A 27,385-nucleotide genomic window follows, 5' to 3' on the forward strand; every position below is an offset into this window, starting at 1 on the left:
ATTTGGTCGGAAACTTAATTGTTTAAGTTTTGAATAGATTTGATTGTCAAAAGATTAGAGTTAACTGCATAATTTAGTTATAGTGTAATTTGATTGGCTTGTGTTATTATTAACTGCCTAAATGTTCTCTGTTTGTTGCTTACCCAGATTGATCTTCATCTTGTGGTAGAGCATAGATAAATGTTTTTTTCTGATTTTTTTGCTCATTCACTTTATTTTACATCTCTTTCCTTATTATCAGTTAAACATCATCATCCTGGTAAAACATAATTTATTTGTGTTTACTTTTCTTCATGTTTCATGAAATGCATCGCAAGGAACTGTCAATGTCACTGACCAAGGAACTGGCTTTGCATAAGCTCAACCATAGGAAGGAATTAAACATTGGAGATGGGTAGGGTGGTGTATGGGGGGAGGGGGGGTCGGCCACCCATTGTCCCTGTAAATGGCATTTTCACAGGAAGGTCACCAACGGTCATCAAGGGGGGCATCAAACTTTCATGACACAGAATAAATTCAAGGAAAGATTTTCCTGTTGATGGGGTGAATATTTGTGGAATGAGGACTCCCCCCCCACACCTAGGGAAAGAAGGACTACTATTGTACAGTTAGAATCAAGCTAAACACTTCCATTCGTAACTATAAAATTGTATATTTTACATGATTCGTTAGAATATAAATCACAAATGTTTTGATAATCTGTTTTGAAACTTCCATTATTCAGTCTCCATGGAAACATTAATGGAACCATTTTTTCTCTTCTTACATCATTAGTGGGGGTGGAGAGGGCCATCACCACGGAGTCAGCAGTGGACGTTCCCTCGAGGAGATGACCAGTGCAGTCCGAGTTCACAAGGACACCCTGAAGGTCATGTATTTTGCTTGATGGGGTCAGGGGTCAAGCTTCCTCATGCTGTACTGGACAATTCCAAATGCAGAAATAGGTGTGGAGTGATGACGTTAACAACAACATTTGACAGTTTGCAACATCTGATGTGCTAAGGGTGTGAGTTTTAATAATGCAAGTTGGTCACCCGAAGAAGTATTCAAATCATGAAAAGGAATGTAAGCATAGTAGCCAAATAGTATTTGGTTGCCAAGGTTCCGGGTGGAGGAAAATGGTTCATCAGTGGAGGAATGCAGCCTACCATGACAGATATATTGCCATATCGAGCCTAAGCTTACACTGACTGAGATGCTATGCAGTATTGTTTGGTGCACAGATCAGGATAGCGCAAAAGAGTTGTAAATGGAGGAATGCAGCCTACCATGACAAATATATTGCCATATTGAGCCTTAGCTTACTACACTTACTGAGATGCTATATGCAGTAATTGTTTGGCACAGATCAGGATAGAGCAAAAGACTTCTAAATGGAGGAATGCAACCTACCATATGAAGTATGGCACCATATGTAAGCCTAAGCTTTACACTGACTGAAATGCTGTGCAGTATTATTTGATGAACTGGGACTAAAGGGGGGGAGGTCATATTAATGAACAAAATATAAACCCTAAGGGTTTAATATGATGGTGTCTTTCAGAAGAGGAACAAAAAAAATCTCCAGTCATAAGAATCTACGCGAACTGAAGACCGACTTCCCCTTATTCTCTGAAACCATATCGTAAGGAACCGATGATAAGGTTAATTTCACCAGGTTTTTGTGACATCAAGTGTAATGTTAAATCATGCTGCAAGCTTATTCTTCTTCTTCTTCTTTTTTTTTATCTTCCCCCCCCCCCCTCCTTCTCTGATAAAAAATTGGTGTTCCATTCAGGGTATTTATATCAAAAGTGCTGCAGTTTGGAATACTTAAGAATCTGAAAGAGAATGCTGTATATTTGAGCTAACTATATCCTTTTTTCATGTGGCACAGTGTTTTTACCTTTTACCTGAAGAAAAAATTGATCATTCTATCCAAATTTTGTTGGAGTCTCTGTACAAAACGAAAAATTAAGATTCATTATCATAAAACTCTTGATTATAATTGCATCAACTTCGTGTTCCAGTCTACTTCACTTTTCAGTGCCACCATTTTCTTTTCTTTCCTTTTTTTTGGTTTCGAGTTTCACGGAAATAACAAATAAGCAATACCAAATGCGGAGTAAATCCAAACCCAAGTGTTTCAAGCTTCGGAAGGGAGAATTTGGAATTCTTAAAAAATGTGTAAATATATTTGACAATATTTGAAAGTTTACTCCTTGTCCGAGACCAAAGTACTAACAATGCCGACCAGGTAGAATTTAATTTTAGCAGATGCGCGACACCAACTGGAACGTTATAAACCTTGTTGCCATCTCACTCGCAAGTAATTAGCAAAATCTTAAAGAAAACCGCCAAAATTTCTTCTTTTTTTTGTTCAATAAATGAAATTTAACCTTTTTGCATTTTGACAAAATACAGTTTTTTGTTTTATGTTGTTTTAAATAAATGGAGAACAAATAACCTTTGTTGACAATTGTGGAAAGCAAGGGAAAGGGAATAATTGCTCCATTGTTCATAAAGTTGTAAAAGTATGTTGATTTAGGAATGATGTAAGGGGTACGAAGGAATGTTTCATTTCTAGTAACAAAAGATACGTATGGCCGGGAATTTCTGAAGTTGCCAAAGCTCAAGTTTTTTTTTAGTTGTTTTTTTTAGTAACAATGTAGACTTTTACAATAGGGTATTCTTCGTCGTAATAATAACCTTTGTAGCTGATTGTGTCCATGTAATAGTTTTGTTTTTCATATACATCTAATAATAATAAGTTTATTTACCTTATCAGCAGTCATAAGCAGTTGGTGAATTGATTTAGCGAAGAAGTACATATTAATATTTGTATATTGTTTTGAGTGGATGGTCTTGAGCGGAGCGTCAGCTGTTAAATCGTCTCCTTTTGGAGTGTGGGTGAATGGATGGAGAACGGGTTGTGAGATGTTGGAGGGGGGGGGGGCAGTGGGGAGAGGTTGCCAAAAGGGTACTAAAGAATGTGCCAATAATGGTCGGGAAATTGTTCCCCTTGTTATTCCAGCACAGCCTGTTGGTTTCTACCACCTTGCATTTTCTGTCTTCGAGCCTACGTAACTTAATTTAACGACAAGCAGTTGTCCGTCACAAAATTCAAACTTGTTTCATTCAAAGGATGTTGCAGAGTATAATAAATGGCATTGGCTGTCTGCCACGTAATCACAAAGTGCATCAGGAACAAACAGACATCATAGAAGTATTTTTTAATTTGATGTTACCTTGAACAACCATGTCACAAGTTGTCTGGGTGGTGGGTGGGTGGGGTACGGGGTTGGGGGAGAAAGGGACTATCTTAATTGGTAGATTATGTTGCTGGTAATTACTTCCCCAAAAATGTTTTTTTTTTTTTGGTGTAACTGCAGAAAATACAAACAAACTTTTAGAGCAAGCAGAAACTAACGGTTATGTTGAAAGGAAGATTGTGAATATATGAAAGCTGAACAAACAGGGTGTGTGTCAGTCACGACACACAGAATATGATTCTTCTTCACAATTGTCGTTGAGAGGGCGCAAGTGTCAATTAGAGTAGTGGTTGTCCCTTCAACAGACAGTGGAAGGACCTTTTTTTCTTATTCGTGTTTCCATCATAGCGCCTCAGGTAACACCATAGGAGATAACCAAGCTACTTTCATAATTGTTGCCAGAAAGAATGTTATGTTTTCAGTGATCATAGTGTGCTTTGACAATTAGGTATTCCTACCTTTGAACAGTGGATCCATTGACCTTGGTTGAATTCATTTACTATAACTTGTTGTAAACTAATTTTCTTGATACTGCATTTGTCAGACATGCCCTTTTGGCTGTTCAGTACTCTTGTAAAAGTTTATTTTTTATATCTTGCGATCCAAGAAAATAGCTTGTACTGCAAATCCTCACAGAAAATTAAATGTCTCCTATTTGTAATGGGGGGAGGGGGATTGGGGGAGGGGAATGGGTAGGACAGATGTACACACATACATGTTGAGACCTGCTTCATTTTTGGTGTGGGAATGGTGGATGGGATCAAACTTGATGGTACGGCGCCTCCTTTGCATCATGTTACAGCAGGTGAGTTTCTCACTTGAGCATTCCTGTTAAATTGCACAACGCATAACGATCAATACACATTGTATGTGTTATTAAATTAGTGTACAGTTTTACAGTAACATTATTTCATATTCAGGATGCCTGGTTAGAAGGTTTCTGTTTATTTCAAGACACTTGAAAAGGAACAATGCACCAGAGGTTACAAACGCAGAATCCGGAAATGTAGATCGTAATTCAAATTTTCGTCTGGCCTTGATCAAACCAAGCACTCCTCATTTCCTTGAATAAACAACCAAAATTAATAATAATGAACTAAAAGTCATCCTTTGGGTTTTGTTTTTTGGTCTGAAAGATGTCAATAGGTGTAGAACCCAGCAGCATTTAGAAAAACTTAGAAATCGTTACAATAGTTTTGAAACTGATCAAACTTTATTTGAAGAAGAATGAATCTGTTTCTCTGCCTCGCATAGCCGTATCAATTCCAATTCACTGACAAGAATTTGTAGAATGTTGAGAAAATATTCATTGTAGAAAGTGATTTTCATTACTGCATTTATTTGTGTTGCTTTTGTAGTATATTTTTATTACTATCTTCACAAACTTTCCTAATTCTTGACAAATCAAGGTTATTGAATCACTTCAAACCAGTTTAAAAATTTAGATTAAAAGCCAGCTGATTTGTATTTCTTTTAGTATAAACTGCGAGCAAAATGTATCAGCTTCTTCTACATACTTTGAAAAGTTTGTGTTTGTGATGAACTGCAAGGTAGAAGTACATTTATGGATAGAGAGCCACTACATTAAGTATCCTTCAAATGTTGTAACCAGTAATTTAATGTCCACGGAAACAACCTAATCTTCCATGTTTTGTTGATGAACAATTTTTGACACTCACAGATAGTGAATGGTTGGGTTAACCCCCATCAAAGGTGTCAGAACAAGTCATTTTTACTATATTAAATTGGACCTACCGACTTCAATAACCCCACCCTTAGTCCAAACCTTCAAACTATGTCAATGCTCTCGTTTTGAGTTGAATACCAATTTGTCGGAGCACAAAGTTTCTAGCAATTCTTTTCCAACTTTTTTTAACAGATGCCAAAGAATCGGCTTGAGTTATTCCAAAATTGGCAGCACAAATAGATGTTTGTGCGGAGTATTTTTTATGATATTAATATCCATTACTTTCTTTTTTCAGTTATTGCTGGCTTTCCACACAATATATTAGGCACAAAGTTTGTACAGTACTTACGGTTACAAATGTTAAACTAAAAAAAATCTATCAAAAACAAAACAAAAGCATGAGGAAAAAAATGATAATAATGTTGAAATTGGCTAATATTTAGTTTTTTTTTTGCCTTGTCTTTGTTTTTTTACCTAAAGCAGTAAGGAACAAATGAAGCTCAAAATTCTTGTTTATTTTGCTTAGTTGAAATGTTGCTTCTAGGCATTGTTCATGTATCTTAACTGTGTTAGTTCTCTCATGCCAAATGTTTTTTTTTTCTTTTTTTTTTCTTCATCTTGTGATTTCTCATTCTCTTTTCCCTTTCATATTGTGACATTTTATAAAACCTTTCACTGGTAGTAGAAACTGATCATGTTTTTGATTAGAGTGACTTTTGACAGGAACAAACTAAATCCTGTTTGAAATAATGACACATTTGCCTAATAGAAGAACTTTGACTGCACAACAACACATGTCTACCACAGTTATTTCCAGTCACTCTTATTAAAGAAAAATTGAATAAGTTTTACTCATAGTTACCAAATTAACTAATGATAAACTGTTGAACAGTTCCACCCCTCCCCCTCCCTTTCTAGTGGTGACAAAAATTTAATTGCTTACATCTTGAAAAGTAGAATGCAAAAGGGGGGTGGGGATGGGGTGATACAATGGGAGAGGCACATGGGCGTGTGTTCTAGGAGCATTGCAATGGTAACGTTGTTAAATCAGTCGATGTACTGTGAATATTTAAGAAAAATAAAGACGTTTGTTAATATTTTCATACTACCTGGTTATATCCGTCTTAATCTCGCATTTCTTTCTGTAAACATTTTTTCGTATTATTCTTAGCGAATGGTATCAACGAAATTGAACTTTTCGTTTACTTCTGTGCAAAAACTCATTCCATTTTTACATCTTGTTATGAAACGGAGAAATAAGGTAGAATAATTTTCAATATCCATAACAAAGTCAAAGCTAGTTGTGTCATTTTAGTTGCAATGGATGTCGTTCTTGGTATCTTCGAGATTATACTGGCCGGGGAATTTTCATACCGTCTTGAACCGGTCTTTGTTTGTACTGTGTTTGCTATCATAATTGGTCTACCACTTGTAAAGCTTCCAGATAAATTAAGAACGGAAGCCATCATTAAGAGAGTAACAAAATTGTCAAGGCTTGCATCTCACACTGAGATGTTTCAAAGTTTGTTGTTCGTATGATTTAAGTGAAATATGTGCCGGTTTAAACTAATTTAAGAAAAAAATTAGCTGTAAATACATTTTTTCTTTCTTTATCAAGTGTGTCTTGGTGAACGGTTATAACTTTTAAATGATCTGCTCCTGGTGATTTTTAATCATACTTTTTTTTAAAATAATAATAATTTCATCTTCCTTTTGATCAAACTTTCATGTTTTTCTTTTTCAAACTTGTCGTGCCACTGCTAAAGATATTTAAAGATGAAAAGATTACCTTTAAAAGTTTTCTCTTTCTACTTGCAGTTTTTATTTATTTAGTGTTTTTTTAATGATTTAATTTGTTTTGGATTGATTTGCTTGGGAGTTTTTTTAGTTGCAACTCTTCTTTTCTCACAGCTCTACCATGCAATTGAATTAAACACAAAAATATGAAAGCATGGATGTTATTACACGAAGTGACAGAACAATAGTGAATTGATGAACTTAAGTAGTAACCTTGCATTAAGCCTGTAGTCAACCTACACAGTCTTTGAAGCCATGTCTGCTGTTACAATTTTAATGGGTAATGTTTTTCCTTCCATGCATGATGCCGAGATTGCTTCATGGCACAGGTAACATAAAATTTTGTACCAGTTTTCCATATGATTTGTACTGTTGTGCTACAGACCACAATCCAATAGTTTGATACAATTCCATTTTCTCACACAAGTTAAAGCTAGGCTATAAAGATGTAATATTTACAGTGTGAAGGTTAACTCACTTCCAATATGATGCTCACTGTGGTAGGCTATGTATAGAGATGACACTCCTATGGTTGCAACAGACCTACCATTGTAACTCATTAGGAATGTTGCATTGGTTGTTTTGTCATCATTCTGGTTTGCTATTGTGGAGATGTACACTGCTACCATGAACAATACATCCACGTCTCTATGGCTACCGTTGTTGGCCTTGTTACTACATCTACCGTTCATGTCCTAACCCTTGTTCTCTGTGTTAGGCTATTACCAAATGTATCATCATATGGTACTACAGCCTAGGTTTCATGTTATCACTTGTTTTAATTTTAGGCTATGAAGGTTTTAATGCTGTTACCTGTAGTAGTGTGGTCTACTTTCATTCAGCTAAGACATACATATGTGTATCATACGCAGTGTGATTAATGTGTACTACAAAAACATCAGGGGATCATCTATTGTGGAATCATCATAGCCTATATAATAATGTGTACTCCTATCATACATTACCTAATTTCCAAGTCATGTGTGTTAGGCTGTTGGTGATATTAACCTAGCCGCTGGTTGTTATGCATGATCTATGTTCAAAGTAATATCCCACACAATGTTTGTTTTTCTCGTCTATTCTCTGTGGACATTCACTCGTATCATTTAAGATGAAAACAGGTAACACTCATAAACCATAAATTTACTCAGAACGGGCCACATCTCATAACGGTTATTGTTAATAATCTCTTGTGCTATTTCTTGCATATTGTTTTTTCTCGTCACTATTGTTGTGAATTTTTTGCACCTACAAGCTTCTGTTTGAAATATTTATTTTTTAAAACTCTCCATGTTATAATCATTCTTGTACATCACTCGTTAATGTTCAACTGGTTGTTGAAAAAGGGACAGTTTCACCTGATTGCTGCATTCATGACATCTTGAGATAGTAGCAATCTGCATATATGTGTCCAAACCATGTAACCTTTGCTACAATGGGCTACAGCTGGAAGTCTTAGCTGATGAGGTAACACATGGAACGTGTTTGGGTGATTAATTGACCAGTTGTTAATCATTAAATTAATCACTATTTAGTGACATCCTGGAATCATAGGTTGATGATTTATGTTGGTGAAATGGCTACAACTTGGCAAAATTGCTGCTTTGGACCTTATGTTGTTTCGTATATCTTGTGTATATCTTGAATTGCTTTATCAAATGATGATGTCCAATGTAAGTTAGGTCAACTGTGGCATGACCGCCTAATCTTGTGGCTGTTGTATGTATCCTCACACGTTTCCACCATACCAATGCGCAAAGTCTTTAACCTTCCCAACAAAGTAAAGCATATTTACATGGAGTTGTTAATATTTTTCGTATAAGTTAAAGCTGCCTAACAATATAAATAACACAAGTAACACGTTAGAATGTTAAAACGAGGAGTTTCATTTGACTTTCAACGTTTGGTAAAATCTCCAAATTTCTTTCCCTTGGAATTCTCCAGCTTTTAACACTTATGAGGGGTTTTGGCAGGTCTCCACAATGTCACTAAGGTTCATTATTTTCTTGAGGATAAAGAGAAATATTCTAGCCTTGCAAACCGAAGAGTTACCTCCAACAGGTTTTCCAACCACAGTAGTATTACTTTGATGTGAATATTCATATCAATACGGTTTCAACAAGTGCCACTTCAGAAGATTCTTTATCCAAAGTGAAAGAAATCTTATTTTGTAAAACAAAAAAATGAAAAAGTAAAAATGAAAAAAAAATAATAAATCTTGTTTTTAGATGTTCACAAACATTTGTCAGTTTTGCATTTCTCTGGCATGACGCAACAAAAGGAAAAAAATCAGTTTCATGTTTGATCCAACGGAAAGACCTGTCCACTTGCCCTGACCAAAACTGTAGTCGTTAAATCTTCTCATGTGTGATGCTGACCAGGGTGGAAGTGCACTGCGTTTTCTACAAGTACTAACTGACAAAGTAACATTAGTGTAATCTACTGAATATGTACAAGTGCCACTGGTATACCTGTCTACAGAATTATTCATTAGCATCATGCATATTCATGTTTTATGATGAAACTGGCAAAGATAAGTGAATTTTACGAGGGGTTGCAATGTAACAGATTCCCCCTCCCAGCAGCAATACTGTCCTTATCAACCAGTGTGATCTGCAATAGCACAAGTTAGAGGTTAATGAGTGAAATAGAATAAATTATGTGTACATTTGAATATTCATGTCTTTATTGTTTCATTTGTTATTACTTACAGAGTTGTTGTTCTTTGAGATAAAGGAACATAAAAGAAGCCGGTGTTGGATTGCCGTTTCCTTCACAGATACTTTTATTGGCTAATTAAATAATCCTTTTATAGACTTCTTAGAATTTTCTTCAACCATTCTAAAGGTTGGGTCCAATACTGGTACACCATTATCTGTACTCCATATGACCAGTTGGGGGGTAAGAACCCTTGTAGAGGGTTGCCACACTTTCTGAGAAAACAATATGATCTTTCCAAGACAAACTTTGTACAAAATTCACGACCTATTTCATAGACCATGTCAGTAAATGTGTTTTGGCCAAATAGGGGCCAGGTAAAGTGAAGAAATTCCAGAAAATCATTTTATTTTCTATAACTTCACATTTTTACTCTATTCTTTTTCCATGCCTCGCAATTGAGTTTGCACTTCCTGTTAGGTTACATATCCTCGGTATTCCAAGTCATATTCATAAAAAACTCTAAAAGAATTTGAGTGGTACCATAGGCCTAGCCTTCGTTTAATTCATGGCAGCAAATCTTACCAAATAAGAATGTAAACTTTGAAGAGAACAACCAAAATGTAAAGTCGTAGAAAAAGTAGTCTTCCAGAGACCCTAATGAAAAATTGTTCTTCTTTTCTTCTTGCAACACCCCCCCCCACCATTCCCCACCCCTGATAGTTACCATGGCAATTACTTAATGTCTACATGATCATCTTACTACTTACTGATTAGATATTTACACTAATGCAAACTTATTTGACTGAAAATTGTCTTTGAGACACACTTTAATTCCTACTATACATATTTCACTGTCTTAAAAATATTCCGAGCTTGCTACTGGCAAAGAAATGCTGACATGTCTAGCTAGCTGAATCATCCAGACTCTGGTCACTCCATCATATCCAACTAAAGAGAAAAATAAAACAGAAAATTGATTAATTCTCAAACACATCAAAATGACTACAGACAACAACAAAAAATCATGATACTTTTTCAACTTTTTGTAATAGGAGTACCACATCATATGAGTACCACCAATTGAATTGCCCTTTGGTATTAGTATATGTTCAATGTCGTTTGGTATGAGTGCAGGTAAAATGTCTTTGGGTATGAGTACCAGTATGAACGTAAGGCTGTAGAATGAACTTAATATTAGTTTTTTCCCTCTACTAAAATCTTGTCTCTAATCTAGCGACGTTAGAATTTCTCGAAATAGTTGCCAATTGGATATTATTTGTTGTATTTAAGATGTGATGCAACCAGGAATCAAAAAATGAAAATATTTATACACGTGGCTCACGGTTGATGAATTCACATAAAACATACTCAATCTGTGCAGGAAGCTTGTTTTTTTTTCCTTATGGTATATGTACTACCTGGTCAAATCAAACAATCTCATATTATTAAGGTGCCAGCCCTGTTCTAAAACCTTTGGCTGCTAGTCGCAGGTGTCGAGAGCAAGGTCGGGCAATTCTGACATTTGGCCCTGTTTCTAAACTATTAACTCCTCCATAAGTTTATTATGGAAAGAAGAATATACTGGTCTTTGCCCTATGTTTAGCCCAGGCCCCCCTCCACATTTTCAGCCCCCCTCCAGATTTTCCCAGGCCCCCCTCCAGATTTTCCTAGGCCCCCCTCTGATTTTCCCAGGCCCCCCTCCACATTTTCCCAGGCCCCCTCCACATTTTCCCAGGCCCCCCTCCACATTTAACTAGGCCCCTTAATAATTGACCACAGATAATTCCCCCTGACACCTATGCAGGTCTGCTACTAGTTTCCAAATCAAACTCACCAAATCATCTGCACTTTCATCCGGGGCGGCCATCTCAACCTCCTGAGATGCTGCTTGGTCTTGTAGGAACTGACGGTGATGAAATAGAGAAAGAAACGTCCAACATCTTAGTGAAACAGTAATAATATTAAACATTAATAATAATAAACAGTAATAATGAGAAACAGTAATTATAATTTTCAGTAATAACAATAAATAGTAATAATAATATATAGTAATAATAATAATAAAACAGTTATAATATCATTAAAGGATAAAAAAAATTAGTTATCTTACTTCATATTGAACACCCCCTTTCCCTATACCCCTCCCACATCTCGGAATAGTGATTGGGGCTATGACAAGATTTTGAGTGCAATCTCGTTATCAAAGGCACAAACATTCTGGGTCAACGATTAAAATTTAGGCTGTTCTTACATTTTATTTACACTCAGGCAAAAATGTTGATGTGGCCTGGTACATGCAGGCAAAATGTTGAGATGGCCTGGTACACTCAGTCAAAATTTTGATGTGGCTTGGTACATTCAGGCAAGCTATAATAGACTGAATTTGTTTTTTAACCCCAGTGGCTACACAATATGCCAGAAGAATGTGATAATCAGTTACTAATGCACACAATCTCATTCTAAACACCCGACAAATCACTTTTAAGGTTACTAAGATTTTTACCTTTTTGGAATCTTCCTCGGTAACATCGCTAGTAGGACACTCTACTTTACTGATCAGTGTCAAATTCTCTGAAGAAAATGAGTAAAATAACATAAATATGTAACTCTTAAAATATCAGAAACCAAGAAAGGCTTTGTGATTCCTAATCTTATTGATTTTATATGTTTCCACCTGATTGCTAGAGGCAAGCAATATCATGGGTTACAACTAACGGCCTGGTAGACGAAAGAAAGAAAAAATTATGACAAGTCCATGGTTTTAGTCCCAACTACAAACTCTTTCAAAGGCAGTAAAAACAGTTTCTTTTTCTTACAAACTCAAAACAAACAAGGCTTTTGAAATGATACTACAAGCCTAGAGTTGATGTGTTTGCCTGATGAAGGAAGCATTCTATCCCTTCGGATTACATTTTGATGCAAATCCTACAGTTCATGTAAGAAACAGTCAAAAACCCAGAAAGCCAACAGTCTTTGCAATGCCTTACAACCTTCTTACATTTGAGGTTCAAATATTGGAAACAAACCCAAACATCTTAAATGGTATTGAGGCACAGTGGTCTAAAGGGTTCAAACCCCAGCAGGAGCATCTGTAGTTTCTGCTAGTTTTGTCCCTTCTTTCTGAGGTTTAAATATTGAGAAACCAGCATTATTTCTCAACAGCTACTGTGGCACATTTTGTAGTGCTCAGAAACTGTAAGAGCCAGGCAAATGCCATGTCTGGGGTTCAAATCCAGGTGGAACATTTCAATTTTCTGTTCTGTTTAGAAGGTGGAAGCATGTATAAGTAAGAAATGGAGTTTATCCATTAGGAACCAGAGTCGTGCAAAGAGCAGCTCTGTTGTCAGTGAACCATTGATATATCCTGAGTGAGTCATCCCTGTAAAAGGACTTCCCTGATTGGATGGATTGCTAAGAAGATGTTGGTATTTTGTGAATGTATCTGGCAACAGCGATATGAATGATGTCATCACCGTAATTCAGCTGAACATGTTTTTGTATTTCTTTATAATATTTTTATAATATTTACCTGATCTAATCAGTGACAGTACACATATTACATTAAATTACTAAAATTGTCTACAAGACTGCTAAAAATTGTTACAAAAATAAAAAAAATCTGATGAGGCTCGCAAACCCCTGTCACCTATCGGACTGCGTCCCCCTTGCTCAACAACCACCGCCCCCTCCCCCGCCCCCTCTCCCTTGACTGTTTGGATACTACCTACAGCTCTGATAAGAATCAGGTCCATGTTATCAGTGATGATTTCATTCTATAATTTAACATCTCTGTGAAGTGACATCTGAGTAGTTTGCTATACAAGACCAGGTAGAATATTTGCTGTTATTTACATAAGGAGATTTCTAATTAACAAACTGTAACAAAATGTCATATTTTCTGACCTTCCATCTCTTCAAGTGTTCTTTTTCTTTATTTTTCATACCTGTACACATTTTCTGCCAAAATGCTGTTTTGCTGGTTGATTTTAACTTCTGTTTTGTGTCTCTTAGAAACGTATTGAACAGATCCGGTTCTTTTCTCTGCGAAGAACAAAAAGACAACACATATATCATCCACAAACATATAACATACACACAATAACAAGCACAAGAATATAACATACAATAACATACAACACAATAACATCCATTTAATATAACATACAATAACATACAACACAATAACATCCATTAACATATAACATACAATAACATATAACATCCACAAGAATATAACATACAATAACATACAACACAATAACATCCATTAATATATAACATATAATAACATACAACACAATAACATCCATTCACATATAACATACAATAACATACAACACAATAACATCCATTAACATATAACATACAATAACATACAACACAACACAACATCATCCACAAACAAATAACAACAATAACATACAAGACAACATCATCCACAAACATATAACATACAATAAGATACAACACAATAACATCCACAAGAATATAACATAAAACACAATTATATCCACAAACATATCAACAAAATGAAAAGAAGAAGGAAAAAGAAAAGTCTTGCACAAGGAGAAACTGTAACCCCCCCCCCCCAAAAAAAAAAAAAACATGTGGTTAATAGTCCTAGGCAGCTATTAAGTAAAGAGTAATTTTAATTTAGAGAGAAGCTACATTGTTGTATCATATGACATAATCTTTCTAACTGTTAAATTCTAACAAAGATAAACTTGTATTTGAAGTGTTTGCCTGATGTTAAGTGTAAAGCTGAATTCTGTATATGTGACCCTACCTTTGCATGTTGAAAGAACAGTTAAATAGGTGTGTGCAATACCTTGCATTGGTTTGAAATGAAAGTCAAAACAAGTCCAACTTTAAATAGACATTAAGTTATCATGAAGACAGTGTTGTATGTGTTACATATGAAAACACCACCAAGCTACCATAATTCAATTCAGAGAGATAATTTAATTCCGAGAGATGCCACAATTGTTGCATCATATGACATAATTTTTTCTAACTGTTAAATTCTAACAAAGATAAACTTGTATTTGAAGTTTTGGCCTGATGTTAAATGTAAAGCTGAATTCTGTATATGTGTGACCCTACCTTAGCATAATGAAAGAACACTTTAGGTAAGTGCAACTTGCACTGGTTTGAAATAAAAGTCAAAACAAGTCCACCTTTATATAGATTTATCAATTCAGTTATCATGAAGACAGTGTTGTATGTGTTACATATGAAAACACCACCAAGCTACCATAAGATAAACCAATGAAAAGACACCATTATTTTATCTCCAATTATGTAGTTACGATGCTAAAAGTCTCATCAGAAGCTTGCTCCAGGTATCAAGTATGTCAAGTTACACACAACTATGAAATCTACCTTCCTTAAACTTTCAGATTTCAAAGGGAGGAATGCAAAAACAAGAAGAATGAGTCAAATTAAGGTTTGTCATATCAACCTGACAGGTTTCTGTACGGAGAGATTTAAGGCAATCCAAGGCTTTCTTGAAGAACTGGCTTCCAAAAGATTCAAGCACCAATTGATGAATTCGGTTCTGCATTTCTTTGCAAACTGCAGGAAGAAAAGAGAGGGAATTTAGATTGGAAGATATATTTGACCTGGCTCTGTCAGGATATGGGGAAAGCAGTTTAACGGGCAAGATACCGGCCATGTTTGGGTAACAAACAGCCAAAATTATGATACGATCCCTGAATAAAGGCAGAATAAAGGCCGACGGAATTAAAGACCAGCCCATGGTTACGCAGATAACTCTGTGCAGATATAAATGGGGGATAAGATTGTAGCCTCCATTACACTGAACCTGCACTGAATGCAAACTGGCTGGAGGTGGAGGCCAGTAGTCACCATGGTAACCAAGAGCATCAATTCTATACAAAACTATACTGTACTTGATCTATGTTACACATTACAGCAACCACAGCTGCTATAACTGACCACGACCACTAATTAATCCATATCATTAACCAGGTGGCTGGGAAGATACTTTGAAACTGTAAAAAAATATATAAATATATTTTTACCTCTTTTGAAAGTGGTATCATCCGCATCTTTGACAAGTTTCTGAAAGTCGCTGACGGGATTCACTGAGCCAACCTATATGAAGAAAGAATTAAATAATTGGGACTTGCCTTTGTTTTATTGCTCGGAAGAGATAAAAAGAAAAGAGAATTAACATGGTGAAGATACTTGTTGGAAATATGGAGCAGGTTTTCAGATGGAGAGAGGTGGCACTCACATCCCTCAGACCTTCTAGTAATTGATATTTTCAACGTTAGTGAGCAAGCAAATACTATGGGATGATACTAGCAGCAAAACAATTCAGGTTTGATCTTTAATTACTTGTTTAAGAGATATAATAGTTTGATGCTACCTCTGTGATGGCACCTTGTGCCATATCAGCCATCGTGACATCTGCGTTGTCTGGTGCGGGGGCTGCGGTTTTAGGGGCGTCGCCATTCTGGTTGCTGTTGAGACAAGAGACAACTTCATATTGTTACTATATAGGTGAAGGAGTAGTAGCATTGCCAGAGTGATATCTTTATTAAACCCACCCTGCCCCAAATTTTTGGTCAAAGCAAAAACGAAACAAAATTATCTCCAAACAATGCTTTTGATGGAATTAGACAGCAAAACTTCCTCCCTATCACACGGGGATAAAGGATGACTCTAGTAAGAATATTATCCTTGATCAGTTATAGTCCAAAACACAAAGGGGTGGGGGAGGGGGGGGGGAACATATGAATGCCAACAATGTTTCTCTAGCTATTTTGGGTCTCAAGATATTTACCTTTAAAATATGCTAATGTCTCTGGAATTCTCCTTTAAGGCTATAAAATGATTTTGAATTTTGCCATTGAATTTTATGCTGCATCTGAAGAACTGACCTAATGGTATGTGTATTAGACTACATAGTCCAGTCACCTTAACTGGTGACCCTCGGTTATTTAAAGTGGTTTTCACCGGTCTACAACATATCTTAATTATTTTTTGCCTACAGTTATCCTTTACGACAGAGATTATTGAAACATCTTTTGAGATATCACACCCTCTGTTAGTTCGAACCCTTCGTTTTGACTTACATGACACCAAATACATTTTCTCCTGTTCCTTTGTCGGACTTCTTTGTCACTTCCAGTTTAAATACCTTCTGCATTTCTTCCACGGCCTGGCAACTGCTGGCAGACACCGCCTGTGGTCGTTCTAGACTTGCTTTCAGCATCTCATCGATCTCTTGAATCGTATCATTCGGATTCAAGGCTCTGTGTAACAGACACTGGAAAGAGAAGACAGGACAATAATACAAACAGTGGGCAGGACCAGGGGAGAGAAAGGGGAAGGAGGGATAGGGGAAGGAGGGAGATTAACACTTTGGGAGGGGCTTGGGGAGGAGGGGGTTGGGGAGGAGGGGCTTGGGGAGGAGGGGGTTGGGGAGGAGGGGCTTAGGGAGGAGGGGCTTGGGGAGGAGGGGCTTAGGGAGGAAGGGCTTGGGGAGGAAGGGCTTGGGGAGGAAGGGCTTGGAGAGGAATGGGTTGGGGAGGAAGGGCTTGGGGAGGAAGGGCTTGGAGAGGAATGGGTTGGGGAGGAGGGGCTTGGGGAGGAGGGGCTTGGGGAGGAGGGGCTTAAGGAGAAGGGGGTTGGGGAGGAGGGGCTTGGGGAGAAGGGGGTTGGGGAGGAGAGGGATGGGGAGGAGGAGATTAGGGAGGAGGGGGTTGGGGAGGAAGGGCTTGGGGAGGAAGGGCTTGGGGAGGAAGGGCTTGGAGAGGAATGGGTTGGGGAGGAGGGGCTTGGGGAGGAGGGGCTTGGGGAGGAGGGGCTTAAGGAGAAGGGGGTTGGGGAGGAGGGGGTTGGGGAGGAGGGGATTGGGAGGAGAGAGTTTGGATGGGTACAAGGGTTTCTTTCTTCCTCTGCCATTTTACAAGCAAGACTCTGTAGTATGGATTCATTCTAAACATTTTTCGTTGGTGCCCTCCCTTTTAAATATTCTTTTCAAGTGGTAAAGACCATCGAACATTACGGCCGACTAACCCTACACAAGAGTTGTATATGAACTCACATTCCATATGATGAAGTTTATCACATAATTATGTTTTAAACACCCCAAGATATTGTGTCAGTAGTAAAGAATTTTTTTAATTTTAATATTTACATCCTTTTTCTTTCTTGTTTTTTTGTTGGTACCTTACCTGATATAACCTCTGAAAGACTGGATTTAGGATCTCTTTAGGCTTCAACATCTCATTGTCACCTTCATCATCATCATCATCATCAGGTTCTCTGAAAGACCAGAAAGACATTAGACTAATAGGCTATACAAAAAACACGATTTGACGACTAGTGAACAGACCTAACGCACTAATTCATGTCATGTACAGATTACAAAAGACAGAAGCTAATCAGTAAAATGATATATTAGACATAACAAGTAAAGCTGTGAAGCTCTGCAAGATATAAACATTTAATCCTATCACCAGCTTCTTATTACAGTAGTATCCTTGGGAACCGTGTCAACAGAAAACTCTACGAGCAGAAGCTGTAAACTCCCCGACAGACAAAGCTAAATAAATATCAAACCAGAGATAATCTCTGTAAACCACCAGTGCCCTTTTTTTTTTGTTTTTTTTTTGTGTGAAAGTGCTGAGCACGAACGATACTGTCTGTAACAATACTGCTGCAGCCCCCTCGGCGTCCGACCTTTGACACGGCGCCTTACACGGTTAAGTTCTCACCCATTCTCTCCCATCAGGTCCATGGAGTCTATCAGCTTATCAACCGCTTGTAACTGTTCCTCTGTAGAAGCAAACATAATGATAGTGCAGATGTTTAATTCAGATCAAGTTTTCACATTGTTTTTGAGGTCTACTGGCAGATGAAAGGAAGTACCTGTTTTTTCTCTCGTTCACTGGCAAAGAGTGAAATCCACTGATATTTACCCTGTAAATATCCTGAATTTCAAGGCATGTATTAGGCACGAGAATCCTGACTGCAGTTGTCATAACTGCTACTGACACTGGAGGTTAACTACCCCGCTAGCTGAGTGCGACCTCTTTGGACGAAAGGAAACTCTTGACAGGTTTGGTACAGAACATTGCTAAGTAATTTGAGAACATCTGGTACTAAGAAGATTAAGTTGATGAAAAATGCAACTAGCACAAACTTTCAATATTATGATGAAGAGAGCAGACCAAAAATATTAAAGGGTGTGAAGACTCGCGCAAAAAAAAACGTCTCATGCCCGTAATCTGACCTAGTTTCGAATAAGGTGTAACAGAAGTGTTAGACACCACCATCGATCGCAGAAAACACACACACACAGCTTGCTACCCTCGGTAATTAGACACTAGTGTACAGTCAGTACAAACAGCTGTGGTCAATACCCACAGCACAGTGTACAAACAATACAGTGATGGACATCTCAGGTCCAGCTATAGATAACAAGGTATCACGTTTCACTACTGTACTGTCTGCATTTTGATACGAACAAAACGTCACTTGCAAGCAACGGAAAGTTAACTTTTTCAGATGACCGCACACGGTTTGGGGCGAGTCTTCAATGCCTTTAAAAAGTTGATATATCTGGCTCATAATAGCAGCAACTCTACCTGGAGATGAAAAGATAAAATCTACTTACCAGATGGCTTGAATTTTTCATTTTCAGTGATTGAAGGGAAGGTGTATGTCCGTAAGTCCTCGGCATATGGCAGCTCAAAGAACAATAAACTCTGGAATAGCCGAGGTGATGAAAACAATAAAAACATTATTTACTATTGTTTAAATGACGAATGGCAGCTCAGAGAACAATAGACTCTGGAATAGCCAAGAGTATGGAAACAATACAACTATAATTGCTGAAATGGCACATGGCACCTCAAAGAACAATGAACTATGGCATAGCCCAGAGAATGGAAACAATAACAATATTTTGCACTATTGTTTTAATGAACAAATGGCAGCTCAAAGAACAATAGACTCTGGAATAGCCAGGGGAAATTGGAATAAAATTAATTTACTACAAGTGCTTAAATGGCAAATGGCAGCTCAAAGGACAATGAACTGTGGCATAGCCAAGAGAATGGAAACAATAACAATATTTTGCACTATTGTTTTAATGACAATTGACAGCCCAAAGAACAATAGACTCTAAAATATATACAATTGCCTATATTGATGAAATCTTGTTTGAAGCTGTCCCTCAAAAACAAAGACAACTCTAAAGTTGTCACCACTATTCTCAAGACATGGTCTGTTCCTTAGTTTTCCTTTCCAAGCCTTTCGGGGAGAAGTTAATTTTTAACTGAAGGACAAGATAGTTTTATTAGTTAATAGTTTTATTAATTGGGAGGTATGGTAACCATAGCGAGCCTACATGGTTTGCTAGAAATAACGACAGCTGGTAAATTCGAAGACCGACAAACACACATACGCAGATACACACAGCATACCTCGTATTTGACTTTGATGTGTGGTACCAAGCATGCAAGTTTCGGCTGACTCCTAGCAGTGGCACCTCGCCTGACTATGGCCACAGAGTTGGTCTCATATAACGCTTTGACGATTGCTGAGAACGCCACGCCGCCGTGATCGTCGTTAGGGTCTGCCACGAATGCAAAGACGCTTCTTCCCATGTACTGGTGCCGCTTGACCTGGGTATAAAAAATTCAATCCATTATGTGATCTAAAATAAATAGCTTAAAAGCAATTAATTATGCAAAAAAGTTCATTTTCTATGCCTAACTTAACTATTGTACAGATCTCTGCATTATGCATGAATATGCATACGCTACATTATGCATGAATATGCATGCACTGCAGTAAGCATGAATATGCACGCACTGCAGTAAGCATGAATATGCACGCACTGTATTAGGCATGAATATGTATTACCACTTCCACTTACATTCTCTGATTTGGTGAACCCTAGTACTTGGAGCATTTTGCCAGGCAACTTGTAGTCCATGTTAGCCTTGTCTTCCTTGGATATTGGAATGACATCAGAGCCATAACGATGACCTATGACCCAGAGATGAACAAAGGAAAATGGTTTCCATCATAAAATTTCTATTTCATCATTGTAAATGAAAGAGAAACGCAACAAGAATCACAGCAAGGATAAATGAGAGTATGCAGGGTTTGTAATTTTGAGTCTGAAGTTTATATTGTGACGAAAAAATGCAGCACTGTAATGCGTGCCACGGTCTGCCATGTTTTGAAGTGCAAAAGTGTGCAAAAGTCTATATGCATATTCATAACTTATCTTCAATATCCTGCCAGTTGGGACAATTTTTTATGCTACTACCACTCTATACTGTCTGCCAACATCATGCTTTAAAGCACTCCTACCTGCAGTATAAGCAGTTCCTAACCTTTATCTGCTGGAAATGTGGTATTCCATACTGCTCATACTGACACTATGAGTGCGTTGAAGAGGAACATGAAAGAACAGTATGGAAAGAATTGTCCCAACTGGGTAATATCATATGCCTCCTTCTACATCATTCATTTTAAGTATCACCTTTAGGGGCGTACTCTTTATTCACCAATAACATCATCCATATGTATATTCATAACATACATAATGCTAATACCTCTCTAAACTGTACTCAAATATCATGCACTCAAAGCACTGGTATTGACAGTACAAACAGTTCCTAACCTTGACCTGATAGAAACATGATATTCATACTGCTTGTACTGACAATACGAGTGCTATGAAGTGGGACATGACACAATCTAGTAAAGAAAAAAAGGCCTTAACTGGGTGCTACAATATCATCTTCTTCCACCTGTTTCTCATTCATCATTCAGATGAAAGGATGTAACACCTTTAGGTGTGTACTCTTTATTCACCATTAACATCATCTTTATGCATATTCATAACATACCCTCTACATAATCATCTTCTTCCACATGTTTCTCATTCATCATTCAGGTGAAAGGATGTAACAACTTTAGTGGTGTATTCTTTATTCACCAATGACATCATCTTTATGCATATTCATAACATACCCTCTACAATATCATCTTCTTCCACCTGTTTCTTAATTCATCATTCAGATGAAAGGGGTGTACTCTTTATTCATCATTAACATCATATATATGCATATTCATGACATACCCTCTACAATATCATCTCCTTCCACCTGTCTCTTCTTCGTCGTTCAGATGGAAGGAAGTGACGCCTTTAGGTGTGTACTCTTTATTCACCATTAACATCATCTTTATGCATATTCATAACATACCCTCTACATAATCATCTTCTTCCACATGTTTCTCATTCATCATTCAGGTGAAAGGATGTAACAACTTTAGTGGTGTATTCTTTATTCACCAATGACATCATCTTTATGCATATTCATAACATACCCTCTACAATATCATCTTCTTCCACCTGTTTCTTAATTCATCATTCAGATGAAAGGGGTGTACTCTTTATTCATCATTAACATCATATATATGCATATTCATGACATACCCTCTACAATATCATCTCCTTCCACCTGTCTCTTCTTCGTCGTTCAGATGGAAGGAAGTGATGCCTTTAGGGGTGTACTCTTTATTCATCATTAACATAATATATATGCATATTCATGACATACCCTCTACAATATCATCTCCTTCCACCTGTCTCTTCTTCGTCGTTCAGATGGAAGGAAGTGACGCCTTTAGGGGTGTACTCTTTATTCATCATTAACATAATATATATGCATATTCATGACATACCCTCTACAATATCATCTCCTTCCACCTCTGTCTCTTCTTCGTCGTTCAGATGGAAGGAAGTGACGCCTTCAGGGGTGTACTCTTTATTCATCATTAACATCATATATATGCATATTCATGACATACCCTCTACAATATCATCTCCTTCCACCTCTGTCTCTTCTTCATCGTTCAGATGGAAGGACGTGACGCCTTTAGGGGTGTACTCTTCATTCATCATTAACATCATATATATGCATATTCATAACATACCCTCTACAATATCATCTCCTTCCACCTCTGTCTATTCTTCGTCGTTCAGATGGAAGGACGTGACGCCTTTAGGGGTGTACTCTTTATTCAACATTAACATCATATATATGCATATTCATGACATACCCTCTACAATATCATCTCCTTCCACCACTGTCTCTTCTTCGTCGTTCAGATGGAAGGACGTGACGCCTTTAGGGGTGTACTCTTTATTCATCATTAACATCATATATATGCATATTCATGACATACCATCTACAATATCATCTTCTTCCACCTGTTTCTCATTCATCATTCAGATGAAAGGATGTAACACCTTTAGTGGTGTACTCTTTATTCACCAATGACATCATCTTTATGCATATTCATAACATACCCTCTACAATATCATCTTCTTCCACCTGTTTCTTAATTCATCATTCAGATGAAAGGATGTAACACCTTCAGGGGTGTACTCTTTATTCATCATTAACATCATATTTATGCATATTCATGACATACCCTCTACAATATCATCTGCTTCCACCTCTGTCTCTTCTTCGTCGTTCAGATGGAAGGACGTAACACCTTTAGGGGTGTATTGTTTATTCGCTCCTTTCTCAAAAACAGACTTCCAAGATTTTGCAGCAGCTTGTTTTACCTTGCAGAGAGGATGTCAAGAAATATTTCAAGACTTAGTCATCCAAGAAGACAATTTGAAAAGATCTTAAAAACTGGATTAGGCTGGTATAGTCTGTGCATGTCAGAAACACACCTGGACTCAACAAAACAGCAAAGATACTCACCCTTATATATCCACAGACTGGTCTAGTCTGTGCATGTCAGACTCACACCTGGACTCAACAAAACAGCAAAGACACTCACCCTTATATATCCACAGACTGGTCTAGTCTGTGCATGTCAGACTCACACCTGGACTCAACAAAACAGCAAAGATACTCACCCTTATATATCCGCAGACTGGTACTTTGAGATTGTTTCCAATCTCCAGGTTACACTTCCAAGGAGTCTGGCGAACTGGTTTGGTCTCAAAGAAACTCAGTAATGGCATTACATCTCTGAAGAAGAGAACACAAAACTGCAGCAGTTTGGGAAATAGATTTCTATACATTTACCTGTTATGCCATCAAAACTTTTAAATGAAATGAAAGAGTCTCAAAATTTTAAATCTCACTTTATTCCTACATAATATTCCTCTGTGTTATATATCTCTTGAGTATAAGTTGAGGTACTATTAACCCCTTTTTTTGCATTTTTGTTTGCTGAATTATAACTATTGTTATATAAGGCATCATTACATAAGGTATCGGAATATCGTGACTTCTTTTATCAAAAGAGATTCTTCTCACCCAAAGGAGTAGGCATCTCCGTCGACTTCCTCAATAATTTCCATCATCTGCCTCTCACCTAGGTTTTGTTGGGGAGTCTTTGGTTTACCCTGTCTCTTCCCAGAGGTGCTGGGTCCGGCCTGGTCGGGCCCACCCCCATCCTCGCTGTCATCCCCACCGAGATTGGAAGGTCCGCTAGAATTTTAAAAAAAATACAATTATCACCCAAAGGTAATTCTCAAAAGTCTCACAAGGTTTATTGCACTTTATTCCAATCTTCAACAAATTGTGAAAATGGACATTTTTGGGGGGAGGGGGGGGGGGGGGGGAATTCAACAAATAAATTCAAAACTCACATGAAGTTGATTTCTGTTTTCAGTCCTTTGATAGCTTGGATGATGTTTTCCTGTTTGTCCTGACTGAACTCCCCTCCAAGGTTTGAGCACAAAATGACACGGCTGGCTGTGAACTTTGACCCAGGGGCATCTGTGACCTTGTGAATGATATCCATGGAGACTGTTAATGCATCCAGGACTGACAATTTGCAATAAAGTCAAGAAAAATACTTTATTTGTATCTTGTTATACTTTTGATGCACACTAAATTGAGTGAGACTCCAGTAAATCTCTTTTCTCTGGGCCATTTTCTTTTTTCTTCTATCAACCTAAGATGATATAAATGTGACAGTGGTAACCATTTTCGTTTCCTTATCGATGGACTGGCCAAAGGTGACCAGCGCCCTCTACTTTACTTTACTACTTTTTTTTGACAATTGTTTGTCACTACTACTACTTTTCGTGAATGGTCTTCTCATCTTCTTTACAGAGCCATTCATATGATTAGCAAGACCGTGTAATATTCAGGGGTTATTTGTTGTTTGTTTACATTTAAATAAACCATAGCAACATGAACCTGTGTTTTGGTCTTTACATAAACAAGGGGCTGAACAACCCCTTTATGTCTCATTTTGTTGATGCTTTGTGAGCACCCGGCCAATCAACTCCTGTCAGCAAAAGTCATTTTCCAGAGCAAAACCAGAGTGAAAATTTAGGATATGTAGGACTTGTTGCTGCATGATAGACCTGTACATTAAAAGCTGTATACAGTAACTGATAGATCTCAAACTTCAAAATGGTCCCTGGTCACAATCAAGTGGTCCCTGCTGTGCACCAGGTGCCTTTCACATAAAGAGGCCCCCTGGTGTTGTAAACTTTAACTGCGACCCAACAAGTATTGATTTCATGATTGGTTATCACCATTGGCTTACCATTATTTCCCAACTTTGGCTAATGACAGCCAACAATCATTCTACCTCAGGCTCACATACGACACTGCAATAGCTATACCCACGGTTTCATGTTTTCCGTGACTGGACTAAAACAATTCTACAATTGTACAATCCCTTCTCCAATCTATGTCTGCTTCTTCAAGATAATTACTCTCCCAGCTTCCATTAATGGATTATATAACCTAACATATAGCTAACACATGTCTGTCAATGAATCAATCCATCAATCCAACCAATCAATACATCTATCAGTCATTCAACCAACCAATCAATCATTCATTCAACCAATCCATCAATTTGTAAAAGATACAGTCCGCAGAGAGGTTGCTGGGAGGTATTTCTGATTTGACATACTGCAAGAGGTCTAAATCTACCATCCCCATTGGTCGGGCTTCTGTGATGTTATCGTAGCCATTGTCAGAGAGATTGTTGGCTGTATCTGGTGTACCAAACAAAACCAGACACACCTCATCTTTTGACTCTGAAAATAACTGGGGAAAAAAACAAGAGGAAAATGTATAGTATTTATCACAGAATCATAGTACTAGTCGTGACAAAACCATCCCTGTGAAAAATGACTGCAATATTAGTTTATAATACAACTTTATAGGTTAAATTTAGCTTTCATAAGTCCAACAGATCCTGCAATATAATCTCCCCCATCCTCCCCTTCTTCAAAGAAAATCAAAAGGATGTCACCTATTGTATTACGGATTACTGACATACGAACGCTTTAGCAAGCAAGCTATCCTGTGATCTGTCACCATTTCAAAATCTAAGAATTTATGTTTTTGGACAATATTCTTATTGGACTGTAATAATTTATCTTTTGCTATGATTTTTAATTAATTACTTAACAATTAGTTATAATATATGTTGGCTAATAAACTGTCTGATTAAACTGATTGATGGTTTAAAAAAAAAGAAAGAAAAATGGCCACAAAATTCTTGAATTCATAGTTATAAGTACCATTAAGACAATAAAAACAATGTAAGTAAATCAATCTTACTTTTCTTTGTAATATCTTACTGATGACATCAATAGCAGTCTCAAGATCACTACAATATCCAGGTGGTGATTGGCTCATCATTGGTCCTACATCAAGGCAGATGACAATGGCTTCCTGCAAAGAGACATATCTGAGTTTGAGTTTTTTAGTCCAATTGGAAGGCAGTTATTTTATGATGCTAAGCAACCACAAGTGATGAAGCATAATTATTAGGGTTTTTGATCCGATATAGGATATCTGAATCTGAATGGGAAAAGTCGGCAAAAATCCTACTAGAGCACATAAATGCCAACCGAACGCTACAAAGTATCAATAAGAGTATACTGTAAGTCATTAGGTAACAAAACAACAGTTAGTAAGCTTGTCTTTGAAACAGTCTAGAGTAGGTGCATGCACAATGTCTGATGGCAAAGCATTCTAATCTTTTAAGGTGCAGGGGAAGACGGAATATTTATAGAAATTATTTCTAGCGCAGGGAACTTGGAAGTTAACATCATGTTTATTTCTTGTGATAACACTTTTTGTTGGGACTAGATTGTCTTTATCAATCTTTATAACAGCACTTTTAGACGTGTAGGCTTTCTTCTTGTTTTCAGCAAGAGCCAATCTAATTCCTCAAGCATATTTGTCACACTGGATTTATAAGAGTAGTCTGCAATACAAAATCTGGTTGCTCTTCTCTGCATAGCTTCTACTTTATTTACATCACACTGGTGATGGGGGTCCCAGACTACTGAAGCATAATCGAGTACTGGCCTGAAAAGAGTTTTGTATTCTTTAGTTTTAACATCTTTGGGACAGCTTGAGAGGTTATGTTTTTGAAGGACAAGAACACGGTTTGCTTTATTGGTTATGTTATTGATATGTTCCCATCCCATCTAAGCCAGTAGTAGCACCTTGGTAAATGCTTGATAGGTTTTGAAACTAAAATCCCACCAAAGGTAGTTAAACTGCTTCACTAAAAAAGTTGAATGACAAGTAGCATAGGCCTTATGAAAATTTAAACCCTTTGTAAGCTTAGAAAGTTAGACAGCCCAAATTGCCTTACTAAGTTACCTTAGGCTATCATTAGGTCTAGCCAGGCTAATCATTATTTTCAAACTTGACATTAAAACGGCAACCCCCATCCATTGTATTCGTTTACCTTATCCTTGCCAGCCATTTTCGTTTTTCTATTGTAAGCTTTCCTTTCGTGCTTTGTGAAGTGCCTCGATGGAGCACAATGTTGCTGACAGACACTCGCACTTCGAAGCTAAGACTCACTAGACAAGTTCGTACTTGTACGACAGTTCGCGCTTCGCGGAACACCTTCTCTATCTTTGTGCATGCGCATATTGGCGGGCGTACATAACAATACAAACACCACTAGC

General features: G+C 37.4%; 2 protein-coding genes across 9 annotated transcripts in view; one reads left to right on the plus strand and one right to left on the minus strand.

Annotated features, from left to right (window-relative positions):
- The window catches only part of LOC139954805 (protein argonaute-2-like), a 42,831-nt gene extending 40,878 nt beyond the window's left edge, over positions 1 to 1,953 (plus strand). For all 5 annotated transcript variants that reach the window (XM_071954756.1, XM_071954757.1, XM_071954755.1 and 2 more), the window contains one exon: positions 775 to 1,953. In XM_071954756.1, the coding sequence (XP_071810857.1) occupies positions 775 to 886 (112 nt within the window). In that variant the 3' untranslated portion in view covers positions 887 to 1,953. The remainder of the gene's footprint in view (positions 1 to 774) is intronic.
- On the minus strand, positions 1,735 to 27,319 carry LOC139954806 (X-ray repair cross-complementing protein 5-like). 4 transcript variants are annotated; one of them, XM_071954759.1, is made up of 22 exons: positions 27,160 to 27,319; positions 26,016 to 26,129; positions 25,316 to 25,496; positions 24,074 to 24,251; positions 23,739 to 23,912; positions 23,333 to 23,447; positions 22,957 to 23,029; positions 22,163 to 22,203; positions 21,424 to 21,448; positions 20,315 to 20,427; positions 19,860 to 20,060; positions 19,049 to 19,139; positions 18,147 to 18,207; positions 17,604 to 17,694; positions 16,500 to 16,693; positions 15,791 to 15,884; positions 15,441 to 15,513; positions 14,858 to 14,970; positions 13,341 to 13,437; positions 11,900 to 11,967; positions 11,231 to 11,299; positions 1,735 to 10,344 (listed from the first exon to the last, which is right to left on the minus strand). In XM_071954759.1, the coding sequence occupies exons 1-22, from the start codon at positions 27,175 to 27,177 to the stop codon at positions 10,327 to 10,329; spliced, it is 2,202 nt and encodes a 733-aa protein (XP_071810860.1). In that variant the 5' UTR covers positions 27,178 to 27,319; the 3' UTR covers positions 1,735 to 10,326. The 4 variants fall into 4 exon arrangements, with proteins under 4 accessions (XP_071810860.1, XP_071810862.1, XP_071810861.1 ...); XM_071954761.1 differs by lacking the exon at positions 21,424 to 21,448 and adding an exon at positions 21,781 to 21,805; XM_071954760.1 differs by lacking the exon at positions 21,424 to 21,448 and having other exon boundaries at positions 22,138 to 22,203.
- Positions 27,320 to 27,385: the final 66 nt, after the last annotated feature.

The sequence above is a fragment of the Apostichopus japonicus genome, chromosome 17 (genome assembly GCF_037975245.1).
Source record: "Apostichopus japonicus isolate 1M-3 chromosome 17, ASM3797524v1, whole genome shotgun sequence".
Lineage (NCBI taxonomy): Eukaryota > Metazoa > Echinodermata > Holothuroidea > Aspidochirotida > Stichopodidae > Apostichopus > Apostichopus japonicus.

Bases quoted from the DNA above. Each gene is read 5' to 3' on its own strand.
- LOC139954806 (XM_071954759.1), bottom strand. The intron at 23,448-23,738 runs GTGAGAAGAATC...TCTCTTCTTCAG, and splicing joins GGAGATGCCTACTCCTTTGG to AGATGTAATGCCATTACTGA. The intron at 11,300-11,899 runs GTAAAAATCTTA...CATCACCGTCAG, and splicing joins CCGAGGAAGATTCCAAAAAG to TTCCTACAAGACCAAGCAGC.